This window comes from Anopheles aquasalis, chromosome 3 (genome assembly GCF_943734665.1).
Source record: "Anopheles aquasalis chromosome 3, idAnoAquaMG_Q_19, whole genome shotgun sequence".
Lineage (NCBI taxonomy): Eukaryota > Metazoa > Arthropoda > Insecta > Diptera > Culicidae > Anopheles > Anopheles aquasalis.
The window spans coordinates 52,520,410-52,538,548 of NC_064878.1; the positions used below are offsets into that span (position 1 = coordinate 52,520,410).

The following is an 18,139-nucleotide window of genomic DNA, read 5'->3' on the forward strand; positions in this document are numbered from 1 at the left end:
AATCCGCTAGGTGTCTCGTAGAAGGGCCCAGGACCTTGATCTAGTGGCGTTGGTCACTCAGCCGAGTCCTTGCACCGTGTTCTAGAGCGTACAGAGCGTGCTCTGGATGTCGTAAAGCTCATGGTGAGCTAGTCACTACTAATTGTAGTATACCGTCAACCAGGGCGGGTCCGTTCAGTGTTCGATCACAGCTCACTCAAACCAACCACGCTCACCATTGGAATCCATTGTGAGCGAGCTAATCGCAGCGGTTGCTTAGACGGGCTAGACGACATTGCGCATTTCTCACAGACGATCTGCCCCGTGAGCTCGGCTAGATCGATCGATGCGAACATGTTTTCTCCAATCCGCCCCGTCGCAGTCGTTGATTGAACAGCGGCGCGAGAGGTTCGGAATAATAGCCACCGTGGGTCCCTAGAGATGAATCGCTGCTTGAGCACAGTGTGGCCAGGAGGCCGATGGCCGCTGTTGTGGTTCTGTTTGTGGTTAGTGTCACAGGTACAAGCGGAAGGTCCCTACCGTCCACCGGATATCTTTTTGTACGATGATTTCGAGAGCTGCATCGCACGTTCCAACGCATCCGTTTACTGTTACGCTAAGACCGTGCTTCCGGTGGATCAGTTTCCGGCAGGATACGTTGCTCCTAATACAGAAGTATGTTACGTTCCGAGTGCTCAAATGTCGCGTGCTGGCTGCCGCGTTTCATCACTTTCTACTTTTTTTTTTATCTCTGTGCCACGCTAGAGTACCGATCGGATCGTTTACAATCATCGGCGACATGTGCTCGAGTTGGGCGTCTGTACGGCGCAGTGTTTCGATGAGGTGGAGCGGTTGAGTGCACTGGAACGCAGTGCCCTTGATCTTCCCGCCATTCCTGTTAACTTTACGGTAACGTCGGGTGTCCCATTGTGTCGCACTCTCTCCAGTTCCGGGATTGTGAATTTAACTTACGCAATGTTCGACCTTTTTCGGTCAGTTCCTTATCCCCAGCAAGGTGTTTCCCACGATGGTGGCCGATAACAGGCGCTACAGTTCGCTGGTAAACGTTTGCATTAACAAACGATTGCGTGACGGGTACAACATCACCGGACACACGATTCTGGAGTACTGCCGGCCACCTATCAGCCACCCCTCGCCACCATTCAGTAGGTGCATCCGAATGTGCGATCGATTGATTCTCCCCAGCGTTCGCTTCCCAGCGTCCAATGAAAGCGTCCTAACACGCATGCTAATTTTCGATTAATTCCACATTGTTTCTTCATTGTCTACTGTAGCATTCTTGGAGCTCGCTTTCATTGCGATTACGGCAGTCTTGGTGGGTGCGTTGCTCATCGCGACTTTCATCGATTTCTGGTCGTCGAATGATTATGGTAACTGTCTGCCGAACGGCATTACTATTTAGCTAAGCTGGTCTAAAATTTAAATCTATCTCCATTTTCCCACATAGCGCCCCACGATGCCTGGGTGATGGCGTTTTCGATTCGCCAAAACTGGAACCGGCTGCTGGCGGAACCAAGGTCACCGAGCTTACACCACGAGCTGCTCTACGTCGATGGGCTGCGTGTGCTGATGAACCACCTGGTGATCGTGCTGCACAGTAGTTTGACCGCTAGTGTCGTACCGGCAAGCAACTGGGCAGAGTTTGAGCGTTGGCTGAATTTCTATCCGGCCTTGGCATACTTTAGCTCGAACGCATTTCTCGTCCAGATCTTCTTCACCATCGGGGGCTATCTGCTGAGCGTGAACTTTATGCGTGATAGTAGCACACGCCCGATCGATGCCCGGTACGTGGCGAGTAAGGTGCTAAACCGGCTGCTCCGTTTGCTGCCGGTGTACGCGTACTTTTTGTTGTTCTCCGTCAGCGTGAACGTACGATTCGATACGAACGTGAACGGTTTCCGGCTGTTTACGGCGGAGAATGGGATCTGCCGGCAGAACTGGTGGAGCAATTTGCTGTTCGTCAACAATCTGGCCTGGCCGGAGGATCTCTGTCTCATGCACACTTGGTATCTGGCGACGGATTTGCAGCTTTTCGTGCTGGCGCTCGCGGTGCTGCTGGCGGTGCATCGTTGGCCCAAGAGCAGTGGCATCCTATTCACGGTGGCAACGATCGTTTCACTGTGGATGCCAGCGTATATTACGCACACCGAGCGGCTGCACCCGGTGTTACCGGCTAAGCTGGGGTTTGTAGCGTTCCAATGGCCACGCGACATGTTATAACACTGAACTGGTTGCTAATGTCGGTTTGGTTTATAGTGAGTTGAAGCTGCTTACGATGCACGAACCTTGGATACGGAAGATTTACATGCCGAGCTACGCCAACACGGGCAGCTACTTGGCCGGTCTGATTGCTGGTTACCTTCACGATCGTGTCACCAATCACAAGCTGCAGCTGAGTGCACTTCCGGTAAGCTCGGTTCGTGTTTCTTCTGTTTCACTCTTTTACACAAAAACAACTCTTTCATCTCTTCACTTTGAAGCTCTATCGTGCCGTTGACCGAGCGATAACACCGCTACTGATCGCGATCATCGTTTCCTGCGGGATTTGGTACAGGATCGAGATACCGAAACCATCGCTCTGGGTTTCCCTGTACAGCACACTCTACCGCAATGTGATCGGAGTGTTTATGGCCGTCTGGTTCCTGCGCTCGATCAATGCTCCCAAAGGTTGTTCCCTTGGGCGTCACGTTCGACTCCATTTTTCGGAATGATCTAACTTCTCTTCGTTCCCATTTGCTTCGTACAGGATGGTTCCGGCGTACGCTGTCCCTCAAACTGTTCACCACACTCGGCAAGCTGACCTACAGTGTGTACGTGCTGCATGATGTCGTGATGCGCTTTATGCTGCTGGTCGAGCAACTGGGTTCTTCGATTAGCGTCGGAAAGTTTGTCAGAATGGTCTATCAAGCCAACATTACTGCGTTCGTCTGTGGACTCTGTGTGTTTCTGCTCATCGAACAACCGATGATTCAGCTGTTGAAACCCACCATCGACCGCATATGCTGCAGGAGTAACGAGAAAAAGAAAAACTAACGAACTTTCGCTGAAATCTATTTCGGCACATTTTAGTGTACGTGTATGTGTCGGGGTTTTGTGGGCACCCCCACCGGGGGATACAGTGATAGAAGCTGAAAATTAATTAAATTTACTACCACACAACGTCAGAGAAATACTTGCCCGTTTTATAGCTCGTGGCCTTAGACGTCGCTTTAGCCTACGGTTGACACTGACCAGGGCCGGGTACTTCTTGCGATTCAACGTCATCCGTAGCCCACTGTAATCGTCACCGAGGGCGTTGGATAACACAAAAAACAGTACCATTGAACTTGGAAATGTCTGCTCTGTTAATGGACGACATTACGGAGCCTGTTTGTCCGGAGCGCCGACATAACCGTGCAGATGCGTGCAAACTGCTTCAGTCTAGTGTTGGCAGTGAGACAGCGCGGTAAAGCACAGGTGCTCTAATCTGGGTCGACAAAGTTAAAGTTGAAACCCAAGATTCCTAGTGTTCCAGTGGGAAGATAAAGAGATAGGATGGGAAAATCCGTGCTGGTGATCGTTGGTTCTGTGTCCGTGCTGTTGCTCCAGTTAATGATGATCCCGAGGATCAGAGGAGAGTTTATCGAAAGTGAGTCGATCGATTGTACGGATGTCTCCATACCTTTCAAGTGTGAATGCGTGAATTAAATGTTAAAAATCTCACAAAATTGTCACCACAATGAAAGAACATGATCTATCGTCACGAGAAGGATTAAGAAAGAAAACAAAAAAGCTCTTACGCCACTCGAAGAGACCTTGACATAAGAGAAGAAACGCGTGGCCACCATAAACGCGATCGTGATCGTTTTTGTGCGCCAAAAAAAACATACCCCCTTAATTATGCCGTTTTCTCTTCTCCACGAAATGAAACCGCGGTCATCGTTTAACATCGTGCACCGCAGTGTCACAGTACCATCGAATGCCAAAGCTTTGGGTGATGGAAGATTACGAGGAGTGCCTGGAGCTGCCTGGTCCCGATGATCCCGACGGTGTCTACTGTACGGCAACGGTCGTCCTTAAGCCCAACAATCAATCCGATCTCTGGAGATTGATTGAGGTATATATTCAGTAGTACGCTTCCGTGTCACCGTTCTGCACGTGCTTACGTGATTTTCAGGATTTTTCCAGCGATTACAGACGTCACTTCAACCATGCGGTTCTTAAGCGTGGTATCTGCATACAGCGGTGTCAGCAAATCGTACAACAGCTTTCACCGGCGGCCCGCGATGCACTTTCTGTAGATAATTTTCCAATCAGCACTAAGGTAAGGCCCTTCACTCCCAAAGGTAGTACGGGGAACTGTATGAACTCTATTCGTTCCGTGTAGTACAAATTCGATGAAAACATCTTCCACGACTCGGTGGACAATCGAGCAAAGTATGACGATTTGGTGGAGATTTGCATTAACAAGCAGCTCAACGATACGTACGGTTTGGTGGCCCACGCTGAGGTACAATCGTGCGATACATCGTCGAGTGAGATGCAACTCGGTATGATCACTGGCATGCGCTCTGCCTGGATTGCCTTCCATTTGATGTCCTTATTCTCCCACCCTAGACGCACTGGACTACTCGTTCTTGCTCATTTTGCTGCTACTGATTGTGTTAGTTGTAGTGTCCTCGTGGTATGATAGCTCGATCAACTACAAACAACACGTTAGCCACTTTCAGCAGGATCTAGACAGTAAACGTAAGCTCACGCATGATCGTCGCAGGAACAGAACACCTTCATCTTCACGCACAATTATTCTCGTGCTTCTCTCGCGCTAGGAAAAATGGTGTGGACATCCTTCTCGATTCAGCGCAACTGGTACCGGCTGACGTCACGTTCGCACGATGAAACCCACAAAAAGCTACGGTTCTTCCAGGCCCTACGCTTCTTCACGATGACACTCGTCATTTTTGGCCACGCCGTACTGCTGATAACGCTCACTCCCACCACGCATCCGGAAAAACTCGAACAGGTAACAGCGCGATCACTCACATCTCGCGATCATCGCGATGACTAACGCCGCCATTTTGCGCCTTTCGTTATGGATAGCTGTATCACAATCTCGCCTCCATGGTTCTCACGAACGGCGTGCAGATCACGCAAACGTTCCTCGCGATGAGTGGCACCCTGCTCGCGGTGCAGTTCCTGGAGTATGCGGAAAAGCGCAAGGGTAAAATCAGCGTACTGTACGTTCCGATCGCGATCCTGTATCGGTACATTAGGTAAGACAGACCGAAGGGAGCGAAGCTCGGTTCGATTGATCTTCTTGATCGCTTCCAGATTGACGCCGGTGTACGCGTTCGTGATACTGTTCCATGCCACCTGGCTGCTGAAGCTCCAGAAGGGTCCAATATGGCGCTGGGGAGCAGAAACGGAGCAAGTGTTTTGCCGACGAAACTGGTGGACTAACATGCTGTACATCAATAACTACGTGAACGCGGAACAACCGGTACGGTTGACAATACTCACGATCGAGGATAATCCAGTGTATTTTCATGGTATCACTATTCGTTTCTCTCTACGTACAGTGCGTACAGCAAGGTTGGTACCTGGGTGCCGAGTTCCAGATCTTTGTGATAGCGTTGGTGGTGCTTGTGGCGATCGTGAACTTGCCACGCTTGAAGATCGCAATCCTGACGCTGGTCATCGCGGTAGCATACACCATTCCGGCTCTTTTCATCTACTACCAGCGACTGGAAGGGACGTTCGTGATTACACTGGAGTAAGCATTTGTTCCGTTCGAATGCGACTCAAATCGATAATTTATCATCTTCTCTTTCTCTCCCCATCAGAGCTCAACGGTACGTGCTGTGGCACGACATTCACTACCTTCGCTCCTACATTCCGACGCACATCAACTTTGGCAACTACATGCTCGGTGTGCTGACGGGCGTCATCTATGTGGCACTGCATGCCCGCTCGATCAACCTGGCCGAAAGGAAATGGTTCCGCGTGCTCTGGTATCTCACCTTTCCGTTCGTTCTCCTCTCGATGCTGCCCTCGTACATGTTCTACGTGAACGAGTTCCGCAAACCATCGCTCTGGATGGCGATCTACTTTGTGGTTTCGAAGAATCTCATCGGCATCTCACTCTGCATCATTTTCCTCGGGGCGATCTTTGGTGTCAGCAGGACGACGATGCGTGTGCTGAACTATCGGTTCTTTGAACCGCTGGGACGGCTCGCTTACGGTGCGTACCTGTGCCATCCGCTTATCATGCGCTACCTGTACGTCAGTGCGCGAGGGCCAGTGTACTTCAGTGATCTAACAACGGTGAGTTCTTGGCTTCTTATGCAATCGAAAGGTACTACATAATGGTGCGTTTCTTCTTCCATCAGCTTGCAATGGTACTCGGTTCGGTGGTAATGTCCTGTCTGATGGCCTTACTGTTGTGCCTGTTGATCGAGCTGCCAACATCGGCGCTCCAGAAGCAGCTTTTCGGTGGTTTAATGGGTAGGTTAGCACCGCTAAAACGCATTGCATCATTTTTGGTAATCTTATAATTCCTTATTCCCAAATTCAAGGACACAAAAAGCATAATCAAATCGACCCGGAGGTAGCGCGAGCGCCAAATAATACTGCTGTCCCAACGGAACCCGGTTCGGTGGAAAAGAAAATCGATACGGACGCGAGAATGCCATAAATGCGATAATGCGCTTCTGACACCAACTTTGACTTGCCTGCATTCTTATTAATCCATTCCGAAAGCCAGACCAGACGGCGTAATGCAAAGCAAATCCAGAGCAGCGGTGCTAAACAGTGTGAAAAGGCGGAAAGATGATGAACGAACGATCATTATAGCTTTCACTGATAGCTTCGCGCTTGACGTCACAGGACAGGTTTGACTCATGCAAAGGGGTGCGGGGGGAAGGAGGGGAAGGGGGAATTAGAATGGAGAGGAGAGAAGCCCCACCCTGTGTCACCAAATTTCACGTCTCGAAGATTCCGCCCCGTATCGCACAGTAGCCGAAAAAAAGCTCTCGACAGCTCAGTCGAGACAAAAGACTTCAATGCCAAGCGACGAACTCACGCGCGAGAGTCTTCGCCTGCGGTGGGGTGAAGTTTGTTTTGAAAAATCAAATTCTCCCGCAAAACTGGTTTTAACCTAATCGCGCCACGCAACGTGGGAAGTGACTTAGTGGCCATTCTCGGGGGGTGCCGACGACGAGCTCCGTTACGTTTCCGCAATGTTACGATCCATACCGACCATGTTCGCCAGATGCTGCGTTATCGGCCACCGGCTGACGCACCTTTCGACGGCTGAAAGGAATGACGTCAAACTGCCAAACCACTCGCACACTTGTTAATTAATTTATTTCCGATCATGAATATAAATTTTCCGATCATCATTGCGGAAACTCCCTCACCTTCCTGATCACCGCTGAAAGTCACTAAGGTTCAATCAACCATTCCGCGACCCTGTCTACGATATTGAACCATTGCAGCGATCAAGGCCCCAATTCACAGGCAACGTGTAACGTACGACTTTTGTGGCCCGCTCATTTACAACCTTGGAAGCGTTCTTGTTTGATCAACACATTATAGCACCGCGAGGTGCTCGCCAATCGATCGAGTGGAACGCATTTCGCACATTTTTGCACGACCTATTTCCTCCGCTTCTTCATAATTTTGGCAATCGAAAGTGCGTTCTCATCTATTGACCTTGCTAATACTACTGTTATCGCAACGCCTACAATAAGCAGCGAAGAAACGGTTCTCTTCGTCACCTTTCTCCATTTCAGCGAAACGGTTCAGCATATCATTTGCATCTCTAATCAGCTGTTCCGCTAGCGCTAGTCAAACGCCGCGATTCTTGCAAGTCATTGTGGGACAGCAGGATGCCACGAGAACCACAAAACCAGATTCATGTGGATTCAATGGAAAATCGTTGAGTAAACGAACGTACGCGATCCACGCGGTTCAAGCGGTCACTCAGCACCGATTTTCATGGCACTCACTCCGCTCGATCGGAGTGCTCGTGGTTCATTTCGTCCACGCGAACGCTTGAAACGTGATTCGTGATTCGATCGCGTCTCCATTCTTCGCGCCACCAGGAAGCTCCATTTTAACGGACCGGAGTTGGCGGTAGGTTTTGCGCGTGGTGCCGCACTGGAACGCGAGCTAGACTAGCTGGTGAGACAATCTGCCGGAGCACAGTCAGTACCGGAACCTCAGAACGTTCGCACGTTAGCAGAAAAGGGAATCAGCAGCCTCCTGGCCCGTGGTAGTCTGCGATGATCGGTGGATGTCCGATCCTTAAGTTTGTTTGTTGATTGAAACTTGTCCAATTTTGCGATAGTGTGAAAGTAATGCGGGTGTAATTTGTGTGAAAAAGGGGGAAAATGTTTGGTGAAACGAAAATCATGAGCTTTTCCAGGATGTGTCGTGCATTGTGGGTTGCAGTGGTGGTGGTTGGCGTTGTTTCTGTAGGACTGCCTCCAGTTTCAGCGCATATCGAGTGTAAGTGTAATGGTTAAATAGTGATCGATAGTTTCTAGTAACTAAAAGTGCTTATATATGACTGTGCATATTCACCATGGCATGTGTTTAATTTAATGTTGTATTCATAAACTCGATCAACTTGTTTCACTTTTTTGCAGTAATAATGAGTAATATGTTTTATTTCTCCATCTTAAGGATGTCGCGTTAATGGAATTTTATCAATCGAGAGTTTAGCGGTCATTTCGCCGCTTAAGTCTCTTCCATCGTGATATCCTGCTTCACGAAGGTTCGCTCAAAAAAAAAGTTGCTCCACGTGAAGCGTCTGCTTACAAATTGAAGCCATGATTCAAAGTAAGAACAAAAGAATTCACTTTTAGTAAACCACTCTTCGACATTTGCTGCCAGCGACTCTAACGCCAATCTCACATCTCCGCCTGTTTATCTGCCCAGTTAATTATTCATGCCCCCGAAGCCGCTCGAGCTATTTACGGACCCACGCACACGCGCCTCATTATGCCAACGGCTTATTTTTCACGATTCACAAAACTCGTCAGAATGCTATCCATGTTGTAGACCTGTAGCGCCCTTTTACTGCCTTTCCATCAGTTTTGGGGAATTTCTATCTCGTTGTTTACTCGTTTTGGGGTTTTCTGCGTTTCCCTTTTGAATCTGTTATTCATCTATCATCTGGAGATTCCGGGTGCTGGGTGCGGTGACCCAGCCTTCGTAAAGCAATGAAGAAGACCTTCAGCCACCTTAGGATCTAATTGGTTGAGCCTACGAACGGCGCAGAGCAACTGAAGCTTGTGATTGGTGCGATGCGAAGTGACTTCCTGAAGCGAGCGAATTCTGGGCCAGTGCAACGTCGTCGATCGAACACTACTACGCGCCAGTTAGCACCTCGTCGTGGGCCAATTTCCATCCAAAAGTTCATCGACAAACCGACCGTTGGCCATCTTCCGGGGGTGGTCATCCACAAGGTGATGCTCGTGGGATACAACCACAAGCCGCGCGGCTCTGCGAAACGGAAGCCTAATTGAGACTTTCGCGATCGCGATCGCGCGATGCTTTATTGCATTGTGTGTCAAATGTCAAAAAGGGCGCCCTGGCATCGCACATAAATGATTAGCGTCAGAGCCGCTCAGAGAGAAGCGCTTAACGAGGCGCTACAATGTAACTCGAGACGTGGCCTCGGCAGACCGGTGGCTCTGGCTCTGTGTTGGATACTAATTAAACAATGATCGGGCATGGATCAGACAACCGAACCCTATGATCAGCATTAATCACAACAGATAATAATTCTCTCACCATTCTCTGCCCTAACAGCTCAATTAGGCTGCTTAGTTTTTTTAGTAAATTCAATTGTGAGAAACACCTGGCCACTGGGTTCCACTGCGATCGTTTCGGCGCCCACCCAAAAATCACGTACCACGTACAGAGAGGGAGACGCGTGCCACAGCGAAACTGGGTTAGAAATGCAGACGCCACGGTAAACATTGGCCATGTGCGAGCGCCAGTTTATCGCGGATCGAGGGCGCTTAGATCGTCGTTAATGTTGCTGCTACTTTGAATAAAATGTAATGCAACGTTTAACTGCTTAGCTATGCGGCTCACATGGCGCATCGATGTGATCGTCGATAGTTTTGTGACAGCCCCAAAAGGTGAGCCACGAGCTCACACGTCAACAAACACGATGTCGAATCATGGGTGTGATGCAATTACAGTTCCGATGACGTGCCGGTTGCGGGATGTACCCGTTTATAGTTTGTTAGCCACTGGCCAGACACGATGGTGTAATAGATCGCTACACCAATTAGCTGTTCCTACTCATCCCATCCCGATTAACCAGCGGTAGTGGCGTAGAATGTAAACGGTTAGTCGTTAAGATTGATCACGAGCCTTAATGGCGGGTGTCGGGATGCAATTTGTTTAAGTAATTAATACTTTGGCAGGGGAGAAAAACACCAGCGATGGGATTGTTCTAGACTGTGGCTGGTGTTGAAATGATGGCTTATGGATGGCTAAACTGGAATACCCGCCTTACAGCATCGATCATTTATCTGCATCGAGTCGGGCTAAACACAATGCGATCCCTTTGGTTGACCTTTTTGCAAATAATCCCCCATTGTACAAAGGGTGGAATAGAATCTTTTGTGTGGTACTCTGAGCGGTAGTGATCTCATGGCTAGGCCACAAAATCGAAGCATTAAACAAAAGATAAAAGCGGTTGATTTACGGTTCCTTGCTTGGATTTTCCTCTTTGATTTGTAATTCCTAATTCCCCCAGTAGATTACTTAGCACTAATTAGTTGGCCACAGATGGGTAGAAGGAGTTGTTGCCACCAAATCCACCCCGGATCTTAGGGTTTTTTGGGGGGAGGGAGGAATCTGTTTTATTGCTGTGTGAATGTGATTTAGATGAAGCGACTAGCTCCGCGCCAAGCCAAGCAGCCCTAACAATGATACCTTTATCAAAGCGTGGTCGGTGCGCGGGAGGGGGCGCGATCACATCGAACCGAAGGTCACGATCACGTCTCAACCGCTTACAGATGCTTTCGAGACGCATATTCCGGACGCGATTTCCTGTAACACGTCATGGCGCTCCATGGACTTTTTTTTTTTACTAAATCAAAGCCCCAACCGCACGCGCAATTCGACATCGCGACCACCCTCCGCGAGCCTCGAGTTCGGCGAGTTTGGCGATGCGACTCGCGTATCGCACGTTCTGTAGCCCGTAGCCGGTGCGATCGTTCGGGATATATTCTCGCGTTGGCGACTATGTTTTCGCGCCGCGTAAACTCTTCATTCCACTGTCCACGCCGATGACGATGGTTCGGGCCGAGCGGAAAAAGAAACAACTCTAGAAGGGCATTAGCATGGAACATGGAGCGTGGTAAGATGTGGCCCGGCTCGTGGTTCGTCTCCCGCGAGACTGAGAGCAAAAGAGACGATGGCGGATGGCATTAATTTGCACATTATGGCAGACGCGCCGAAGAAGCAGGAGGCAAAGGAGGTGACAAAAAGGGTTTGATTATCGGGCCGTGGACCAGGGTTGAACGACAAAGTTGGTGTGCCATGGCGAACGGGACTATTCTCGATTCTTCCCTTCCTGTAGCACCTGGACCACCGGATCGGTCCATCTTCAGTGTCTTAGCCCATTGTGTATTCCATCCAGAAGAATCTGCATGAAATCTTCCCGCTTCCCAGTCCCGCAGCAGTCGGGGTGTGTTTACTCATCTAATATAATAATTAGCGATCGAGTTCGTTGGCTTCGTCGCCCCACAGGTTGGACCCAAATCACACATGGTCGTTAACTCAAATAATGGCGCACTCACTCACACACCGGGGTGACTCAGACGGGAAGGCGAATATTTGCTCATCTAAGCGGAATAAAATCCCGCTAAAGCGAATGCATTGATGCTGGAGAAATGCTGCTGTCCATCATTCTGCACCATCATCATGCCATTACCAATCACTCCGTCAGGGTCAGGGACCGCTAGCGCCGATAACAGGTTTGCCACAATATGCAGCTAGCACAAAATGCATAGCAAATGCATCCTGACGCAGGCCTGACGACTGCCAAGAATGACTATAATGCTACTACAACTAATGGCATCCGATCGGCATCCGGGAGTAATGCTGAGGAGTCTTGTTGTGCTTGTTTCGCACCGCAGAAGACACCACCGCATGCTCTGGGGCCCGGAGTCGGGCCTGCTAAACGGTTTACGATCGTGAAATCGAACTTAGCAGCTTGGTCAGAGGTGGTGTTATGTAGCAGTTCTGAAAAGGGATGCCCCTGAAAGTGCCACAACAACAGGGGTGTCATGGCCTACAACAAGAACTGGTTTTTCTATTTTTCGACCAACCGTCCTTTAACCAAGGGTCGAGCTACAAAATTCCTGTTTGTTCTAACGAAGCATAGCGTGGATGCTGCACTATTGTTGTTGATTACTGATTAGAGATTAACATACCAGCGATCCACTTCGTTGTTGACTGTGATGAATTCCGCAAACCGCAAACCGCGAACATGTGCACCTCAAAATGCGGGTAACGGATGGCTCTCTCTCTCTCCCTCTCGCTGTTGTTATTGTCACTACCGGGGCAGGTTCTACAGACAACCGCGCTGGTGATCGTACTGCCGCGTTTGTTTTGCTAATATAAATCACGATCATTAAAACATTCAACCTGGGAAGGGCCCGTCGCTACAGAACAGGTTTCCGTGAAAGAAGATCGCCTATTCTGTCGCCGCGCCGTCGTCCAGCGCAATGTGAGAGCACCTTCGGGAGGGGGAAGACCCGCGAACTTGCAACCGTCGGGGATGCGTCGTAAACGGATGAGTGTGACTCCGGTGTCAACGGAAGGCCTCGTTGGGTGCTAGGAAAACACACCAGCTAAGCAGTACGCGGTGTGATCGTCTCACTTTAACTCCAAACACATGTCGATAGTTGTTAGACGGGATGAAGACGAGTTCCCTTGCTAGTAATCGTGAGGTGAAATTACTTTAAATTGGCCCTTCAACCACGGTAAACGAATGCTTCTGATTCCGCTATTTTTAAGATGTCTTGATGTACTTAAGGGAATAACTTGATCCTCAGACCGCACACTCTGAAGCAAAACTTGATCCTGACTCCTGTCTGTCAGTGGTCGACGCGGGTCGACGTACTGTAGCATTAGCAGCGTACCTAGCTCGTACTCTGCATTGTAACTGTGGATCCAGTGCAACGGACTAGACTACATGGTCATGATCTACAAAACCGGTTTAAACCCTGTTCAGGTGATGCAATCGCTTTCTGCAAGCAGCACCCTTCACACGTGACCAACCGGATAGGTCATCTTCCGGGGGGTGGGGGGGGGGGGATAGAGCATCGGCCTGAGTGCCTTTGCCCTCGATAATTGGCGCGGAAGAAAGTGTACAGCGTGATATTACCTGCTGCCTACTGCTGTCCCACAAACCTGCATGGAATCCTTTTCCTAGGCGGACGTAAAAAGTGTGCCGATGTGAAAGCAACGATCCGAATGAGAACGATGAAACGACCTAATATTCGCAAAGTCGATCTGTGGAAACTATAGACTGAGGATTTGCTTCTAGAACAAAGAACGTCACGAGGATGCTATTAGTGAATCCCCATCCTTTGTTTTTACTCATTTGTTTTTTACTTTGGTTCTGATTCCATTCTGCGAAGAATAGAATGACGGATATGTTAATCTTTTTTTTTTGGCTCCCAATCCGTCGAGAGTCGTCTGAGAAATGTTGACCAAAACAACGCGAATCAACATCGCGATCAACTTCCGCTTACGTAGGTTTTAGTCGAAAAACGTTTTACGCCTTCTTCGCCTCGAAACCAGCTTTGCATAATCTGTGAAAACCCCGCTAAGTGAACTTCATTTCTTATCTATTTTCTCTTCTCGTGTCTCGTCTCGGGCACTATGTGTCTGCCGGCCATAGTGGAGGAATACTATCGCATGCCGAGAATTTACGAATATGATGAGTACGATCTATGTGTAGCCCATGCTGAACGGCACGCGGCTCCAGACGACGCCGCTTACTGTGTTGGTCGCACCGTCATCAAACCGGATCAGGAGTCGAGCCTTTGGAGACAGATCGAGGTAAGCGGTGCGCTCTGCGCGATAAAACAGCTGGCTCGCGCTGCTGCTGCGCTTGTAGTCCCTGAACTTGGCCTTCACCGGGCGCGCGCGGGCGCTCGCTTACGGATGTTTCTTTACCTTTTCTTCGGTTTCTCTCCCCTCGGTTTCCCCACCGTGGTAGCTCTTCACCAACGATACCAAGAGGCATTTCCGCCACGATCATCTGGACCGTGGCTTTTGCGTTCACCGGTGCCGCCAGCTGCTCGAGTCACTCGATAACGAAACCGCCGAAGGTTTGTTCGTTGGCAAGTTCGACATACCATTCCCGGTAGGTAGTCGCAGGGTATTGCGTAAGGTTATGCGCTGACGCAGGCTGATTGATCATGGTCTAATAGTATCACCATTTGCTAGCATTGAATGTGCTCCATCATAATGCTACCACCAGCGTTGGTGATAAATTTGAAAGCCAACCACTTTGTGCGCCCTACTGGTAATCAAAATATGATTTCTCTATTAAATTATTCAAATTTGTTACCCTCGAAACCTAAACGGAATAGGCAATGATCAATGATACCGCGTTGCCACTGCTACAAGAAACCGGTATCTCTCAAACATTTGCATAAGCATGATGATCGTCATCATCATACATATGATGGTGGAATGTCCTCCATCAATCCATCCATTCTCACACACCTCATCCTTCCTTTTACAGTACATTATACGATCGGACGCGTTCAGCGATGCGACCGATGATCAACTACGGTACGGTAAGCTCATCAACATCTGCCAAAACTATGCGCTTCGCAAGCGGTACAACCTGACGGCCTACACGGAAATCGAATACTGCGTCCGCCCTGCCCAACCCACACCGATGGATGGTCTCGACATTGGTTTCCTGGTTGTGTCGGCCCTGATCCTCGCACTGGTGATCGCGTCCACCTGGTACGACTATCGGACGAAAAATCCCCATGGCAATGAGCACTACAAAAAGGATATACCGTGTCGCAGTAAGTATCTCATGGTGGTTCCGTATTTCTGCATCCTAACATCCTCTTGCCACACTTTTCTACTTCCAGAAACGATGATTCTCACTTCGTTCTCGTTGGTGCGCAACTGGTACCGGTTGGTGAGCCGCTCGAAGGACCAGCTGAACGAGGATCTCAAGTTTTTCCAGGCCATTCGCTTCTTCACCTTCTGTCTCGTGGTCGTCGGTCATTGCAGTGATCTGTTTAACGCTACCTCGATCGCAAACACGCAGGACCGGGAGGAGGAGTACTATAATCCACTGAGCCACATCTTGATAAATGGATCGTTGATCGTGCAGTCGTTCTTCGAGATGAGTGGCTTTCTGCTCAGCATACACTTTTGCACCAATCAGGCCAAGATGAAGAAAATCAGCTGGGTGGCCGTATTCGCTACGGTTGCATTCCGTTACATCCGGTAAGATGGCACCGTCGCATGACAGTGAAAATTGTTTTCTCACTTTATCCGGTTTTTTGCAATGTAATGGCGTCCAACAGGCTTACACCGGCGTATGCGTATGTCCTATTTCTGCACTCAACATGGCTAGCGAGGCTCCAAGATGGGCCCCTGTGGACACGCGGTGCGGTAGTCGAGCGGAACCTTTGTAGGCGCAACTGGTGGACGAACCTGCTGTATGTGAACAACTACGTTAATGCCGATGAACCGGTGAGTTGTGCTGCTGGCGATGACAATAAACCGCAGCCTTGGCGTAGTTTGAGGAACTGAAGATGTACGCCACACGCCCAACCATTCCAATTGGCGCACCCGTGTGACTAAGCGTTGAATCAATACGGAACTCTATCCCGGAAGCGAACAAAGAAGCATTAACCCTAGCTTCGGGGCTTTCCAGAATGCGTCAGGGAGTAGTGAACTGTCTTCAACTTAATCTCCCACTTTTTAAATGATGATCTGCAGTTTTTTAATCGCTCATTTTGTCTTCTTCCTTTTCTCTACAGTGTCTTCAACAAGCCTGGTATCTGGCCTGCGATTATCAGCTTTTTGCGGTGGGACTCATCCTTCTTGTCGCTGTTACAAAGTATAGCCAAATTGTCGCTTGTTTCCTTTTGTTTGTACATAATGTTGCATGTGATTTATCATATTTTTTAGATACAAAAAGTACGTGATCCACATCTTCAGTGCGTCGGGCTTGATTGCCATACTGATTCCAATGCTGGTAGTCTACTACAACCACTTTGAAGGAGTGTTCATCGTCAGTCTACAGTAAGTTTCTCGACAGAGCATAGATGCACAGAAAAGAGTTAACATGCTTATGCGCAATCATTGCAGGTCGGAGCGTTTTATCTTCTGGTTCGATCAGATGTATCACAAGATCTACGTCCCATTCCACACGAACATGGGCTGCTACATCGGTGGTGTAGTTTACGGGTACCTTTACCATCGCATCCGAACCTCCGACAACAAGGGAAACACGTCGAAAGTACGCATATCCTTGTATGGTAGATTGATAGACGATCCCTTCTAATAATTATTCATTTCTCTCGTTTCCCAGTTCCTTAAGTTCCTGTGGTATATGACGGTCCCGTGCGGTATGCTGGTGATGATGATCAGCATGATCTTCTATTCGAACAACTTTGAAAAGCCATCACTGTGGATTGCCATCTTCTTCCCGCTGCACAAGAATGCATGGGCCCTGTTCGGGGCGATCGTGATGTACGGCCTCATCTACAATTACAATCGCTTCATCAAAAGTGTCGTCAACTTCCCGCTGTTTGTACCACTCGGACGGTTGACCTACTGTGCGTACATTAGTCACGTGTTCTTCCTGAAGAACTTCTTCTACGGTAGCCGCGAGATCGGTTACTTTAGCCATACGACGATGGTGAGTGTCGATGGTCACCATCGAAAGAATCGGACGTATTTGTTAACCGTTTGTATGTCATTACAGTACATGAAAGTGATTTCCGTTATCGTTGCATCGTACATTCTTGGTGCCATCATTGCTCTTACGCTGGAATTCCCGATTTCTTCGCTCCAGAAGCACCTTCTTCCCAAGCAACTTGGTAAGGAATATTAATTGTTTCTCTCTGTTTGCATCCTGCAACTCTAAAACGATTTACCTTTCCTTCGTTTCAGAGAAAAACACCAGACCAGAACCACCGAAGGAAAGCAACAACGTGAGCCCACCGTCAGCGTAAGCTAAAACCGCGTTCCAAAAACATTAGCTTAAGATTCGATTAAATTAATTGAATACTCACGGTCAAACAGAGATAAGTTGTGTGACTCTTTCGCTTTTTTAGTTGTTTAAGGGAAAAGGAATTCCGTTATCTTATTAGTGCAGGCAAGTGAACGCCAAATAAAGCTGTTTGAATAAAAATACAAGTTTTCAGCTAAACATTTGTTTTGTAGAGAAGTGTTTGTTGAGAAACTCAGCGTAAAGAGTACATTTCCGACAAGAAAGGATAAAAGAATTTAAGTAAAACCCAGTTTTTACACGTGGCTCGTGTGGACAGTTTTTGAATTTACACGTTTGCTGCGTTTTATCGCAGATGGCGCTGCGTCCTTGCGTGTGTGGTACCGTCTAGTCCCGTGTGGTACCATGTGGTCCCGTGCGTGTGTGTGCGGTTTGTTTTGGTTTTTACGCTCTTTTTCTGGCTGGTTTCCGTAATCGTCCTTTTTATAAAAATTACCGCCGTCGCCATAGAAATACGGGAAAAAGGGAATCACGGAATCGTCTGTTCCACTCCGGTGTGTCGGGATTACATAAAATAAGGCCAAATCGCGATAAACTAGCAATCGTTCGGCGAGACATCCAGAACGCAGTAAAAAGCAGCGCACCCGGAGGCGATCCAGACCACGATGTCCTTCGGCTTATGACGGTGGCCAGTTTCGTCGCTTCCTTTTCTTTATAATTGGGCTCCCGGCTTCTCGCTCGGCCCCATCCCTCCTGCTCAGTGTCCTTTACCTTGCCTTCCAACACTCTGCCATCTCCGCCGTGGATGTGCGTGGTGCCAAGTACTGTGATAAGGTGTTGCATTATCTTGTCTAGGATTAGCTTGACGACGACGGTGCTGCCTGCCGGCTGTACCGGCGCGCCGCC

The 18,139-nt window shown here is 48.9% G+C and overlaps 4 protein-coding genes across 4 annotated transcripts in view; all 4 read left to right on the plus strand.

Moving 5' to 3' along the window:
* The first annotated feature begins 380 nt into the window (after nucleotides 1-380).
* Nucleotides 381-3,713, plus strand: LOC126575319 (regulator of hypoxia-inducible factor 1-like). Its single transcript, XM_050235951.1, has 8 exons — nucleotides 381-654; nucleotides 745-888; nucleotides 977-1,145; nucleotides 1,275-1,370; nucleotides 1,448-2,183; nucleotides 2,257-2,407; nucleotides 2,481-2,667; nucleotides 2,747-3,713. The coding sequence occupies exons 1-8, from the start codon at nucleotides 421-423 to the stop codon at nucleotides 3,031-3,033; spliced, it is 2,004 nt and encodes a 667-aa protein (XP_050091908.1). The 5' UTR covers nucleotides 381-420; the 3' UTR covers nucleotides 3,034-3,713.
* Nucleotides 3,714-3,976: 263 nt separating this feature from the next.
* Nucleotides 3,977-6,673, plus strand: LOC126576754 (nose resistant to fluoxetine protein 6-like). The gene is made up of 11 exons (XM_050238059.1): nucleotides 3,977-4,096; nucleotides 4,157-4,303; nucleotides 4,367-4,529; nucleotides 4,597-4,728; nucleotides 4,809-5,002; nucleotides 5,080-5,252; nucleotides 5,311-5,479; nucleotides 5,559-5,752; nucleotides 5,823-6,303; nucleotides 6,369-6,483; nucleotides 6,555-6,673. The coding sequence occupies exons 1-11, from the start codon at nucleotides 3,977-3,979 to the stop codon at nucleotides 6,671-6,673; spliced, it is 2,007 nt and encodes a 668-aa protein (XP_050094016.1).
* Nucleotides 6,674-8,141: 1,468 nt separating this feature from the next.
* LOC126575558 (nose resistant to fluoxetine protein 6-like) lies at nucleotides 8,142-17,387 on the plus strand. Its single transcript, XM_050236307.1, has 12 exons — nucleotides 8,142-8,490; nucleotides 13,919-14,079; nucleotides 14,240-14,386; nucleotides 14,771-15,065; nucleotides 15,135-15,498; nucleotides 15,579-15,747; nucleotides 16,038-16,117; nucleotides 16,189-16,302; nucleotides 16,369-16,519; nucleotides 16,592-16,921; nucleotides 16,988-17,102; nucleotides 17,176-17,387. Exons 1-12 carry the CDS (start codon nucleotides 8,373-8,375, stop codon nucleotides 17,235-17,237), a joined length of 2,106 nt encoding a protein of 701 aa, XP_050092264.1. The 5' UTR covers nucleotides 8,142-8,372; the 3' UTR covers nucleotides 17,238-17,387.
* A 299-nt stretch (nucleotides 17,388-17,686) lies between these two features.
* The window catches only part of LOC126576046 (uncharacterized), a 13,396-nt gene continuing 12,943 nt past the window's right edge, over nucleotides 17,687-18,139 (plus strand). Inside the window, exon 1 of the mRNA XM_050237129.1 lies at nucleotides 17,687-18,139. This exon is cut by the window's right edge and continues 173 nt beyond it. The gene's annotated coding sequence lies outside the window, so the exon portion shown is untranslated.

What these genes read in the sequence shown, in the direction of transcription:
- LOC126576754 (XM_050238059.1), top strand. Translation starts at nt 3,977, where the DNA reads ATGGAAGATTACGAGGAGTGCCTGGAGCTGCCTGGTCCCGATGATCCC. An exon ending in GCAGGATCTAGACAGTAAAC is followed by an intron (nt 4,729 to 4,808) that starts GTAAGCTCACGC and finishes CTCTCGCGCTAG; the next exon opens with GAAAAATGGTGTGGACATCC. An exon ending in ATCCGGAAAAACTCGAACAG is followed by an intron (nt 5,003 to 5,079) that starts GTAACAGCGCGA and finishes CGTTATGGATAG; the next exon opens with CTGTATCACAATCTCGCCTC.
- LOC126575319 (XM_050235951.1), top strand. Translation starts at nt 421, where the DNA reads ATGAATCGCTGCTTGAGCACAGTGTGGCCAGGAGGCCGATGGCCGCTG. An exon ending in CCATTCCTGTTAACTTTACG is followed by an intron (nt 889 to 976) that starts GTAACGTCGGGT and finishes TTTTTCGGTCAG; the next exon opens with TTCCTTATCCCCAGCAAGGT. An exon ending in CTGGTCGTCGAATGATTATG is followed by an intron (nt 1,371 to 1,447) that starts GTAACTGTCTGC and finishes TTTCCCACATAG; the next exon opens with CGCCCCACGATGCCTGGGTG.
- LOC126575558 (XM_050236307.1), top strand. Translation starts at nt 8,373, where the DNA reads ATGTTTGGTGAAACGAAAATCATGAGCTTTTCCAGGATGTGTCGTGCA. An exon ending in AGTTTCAGCGCATATCGAGT is followed by an intron (nt 8,491 to 13,918) that starts GTAAGTGTAATG and finishes TGCCGGCCATAG; the next exon opens with TGGAGGAATACTATCGCATG. An exon ending in AGTTCGACATACCATTCCCG is followed by an intron (nt 14,387 to 14,770) that starts GTAGGTAGTCGC and finishes TTCCTTTTACAG; the next exon opens with TACATTATACGATCGGACGC.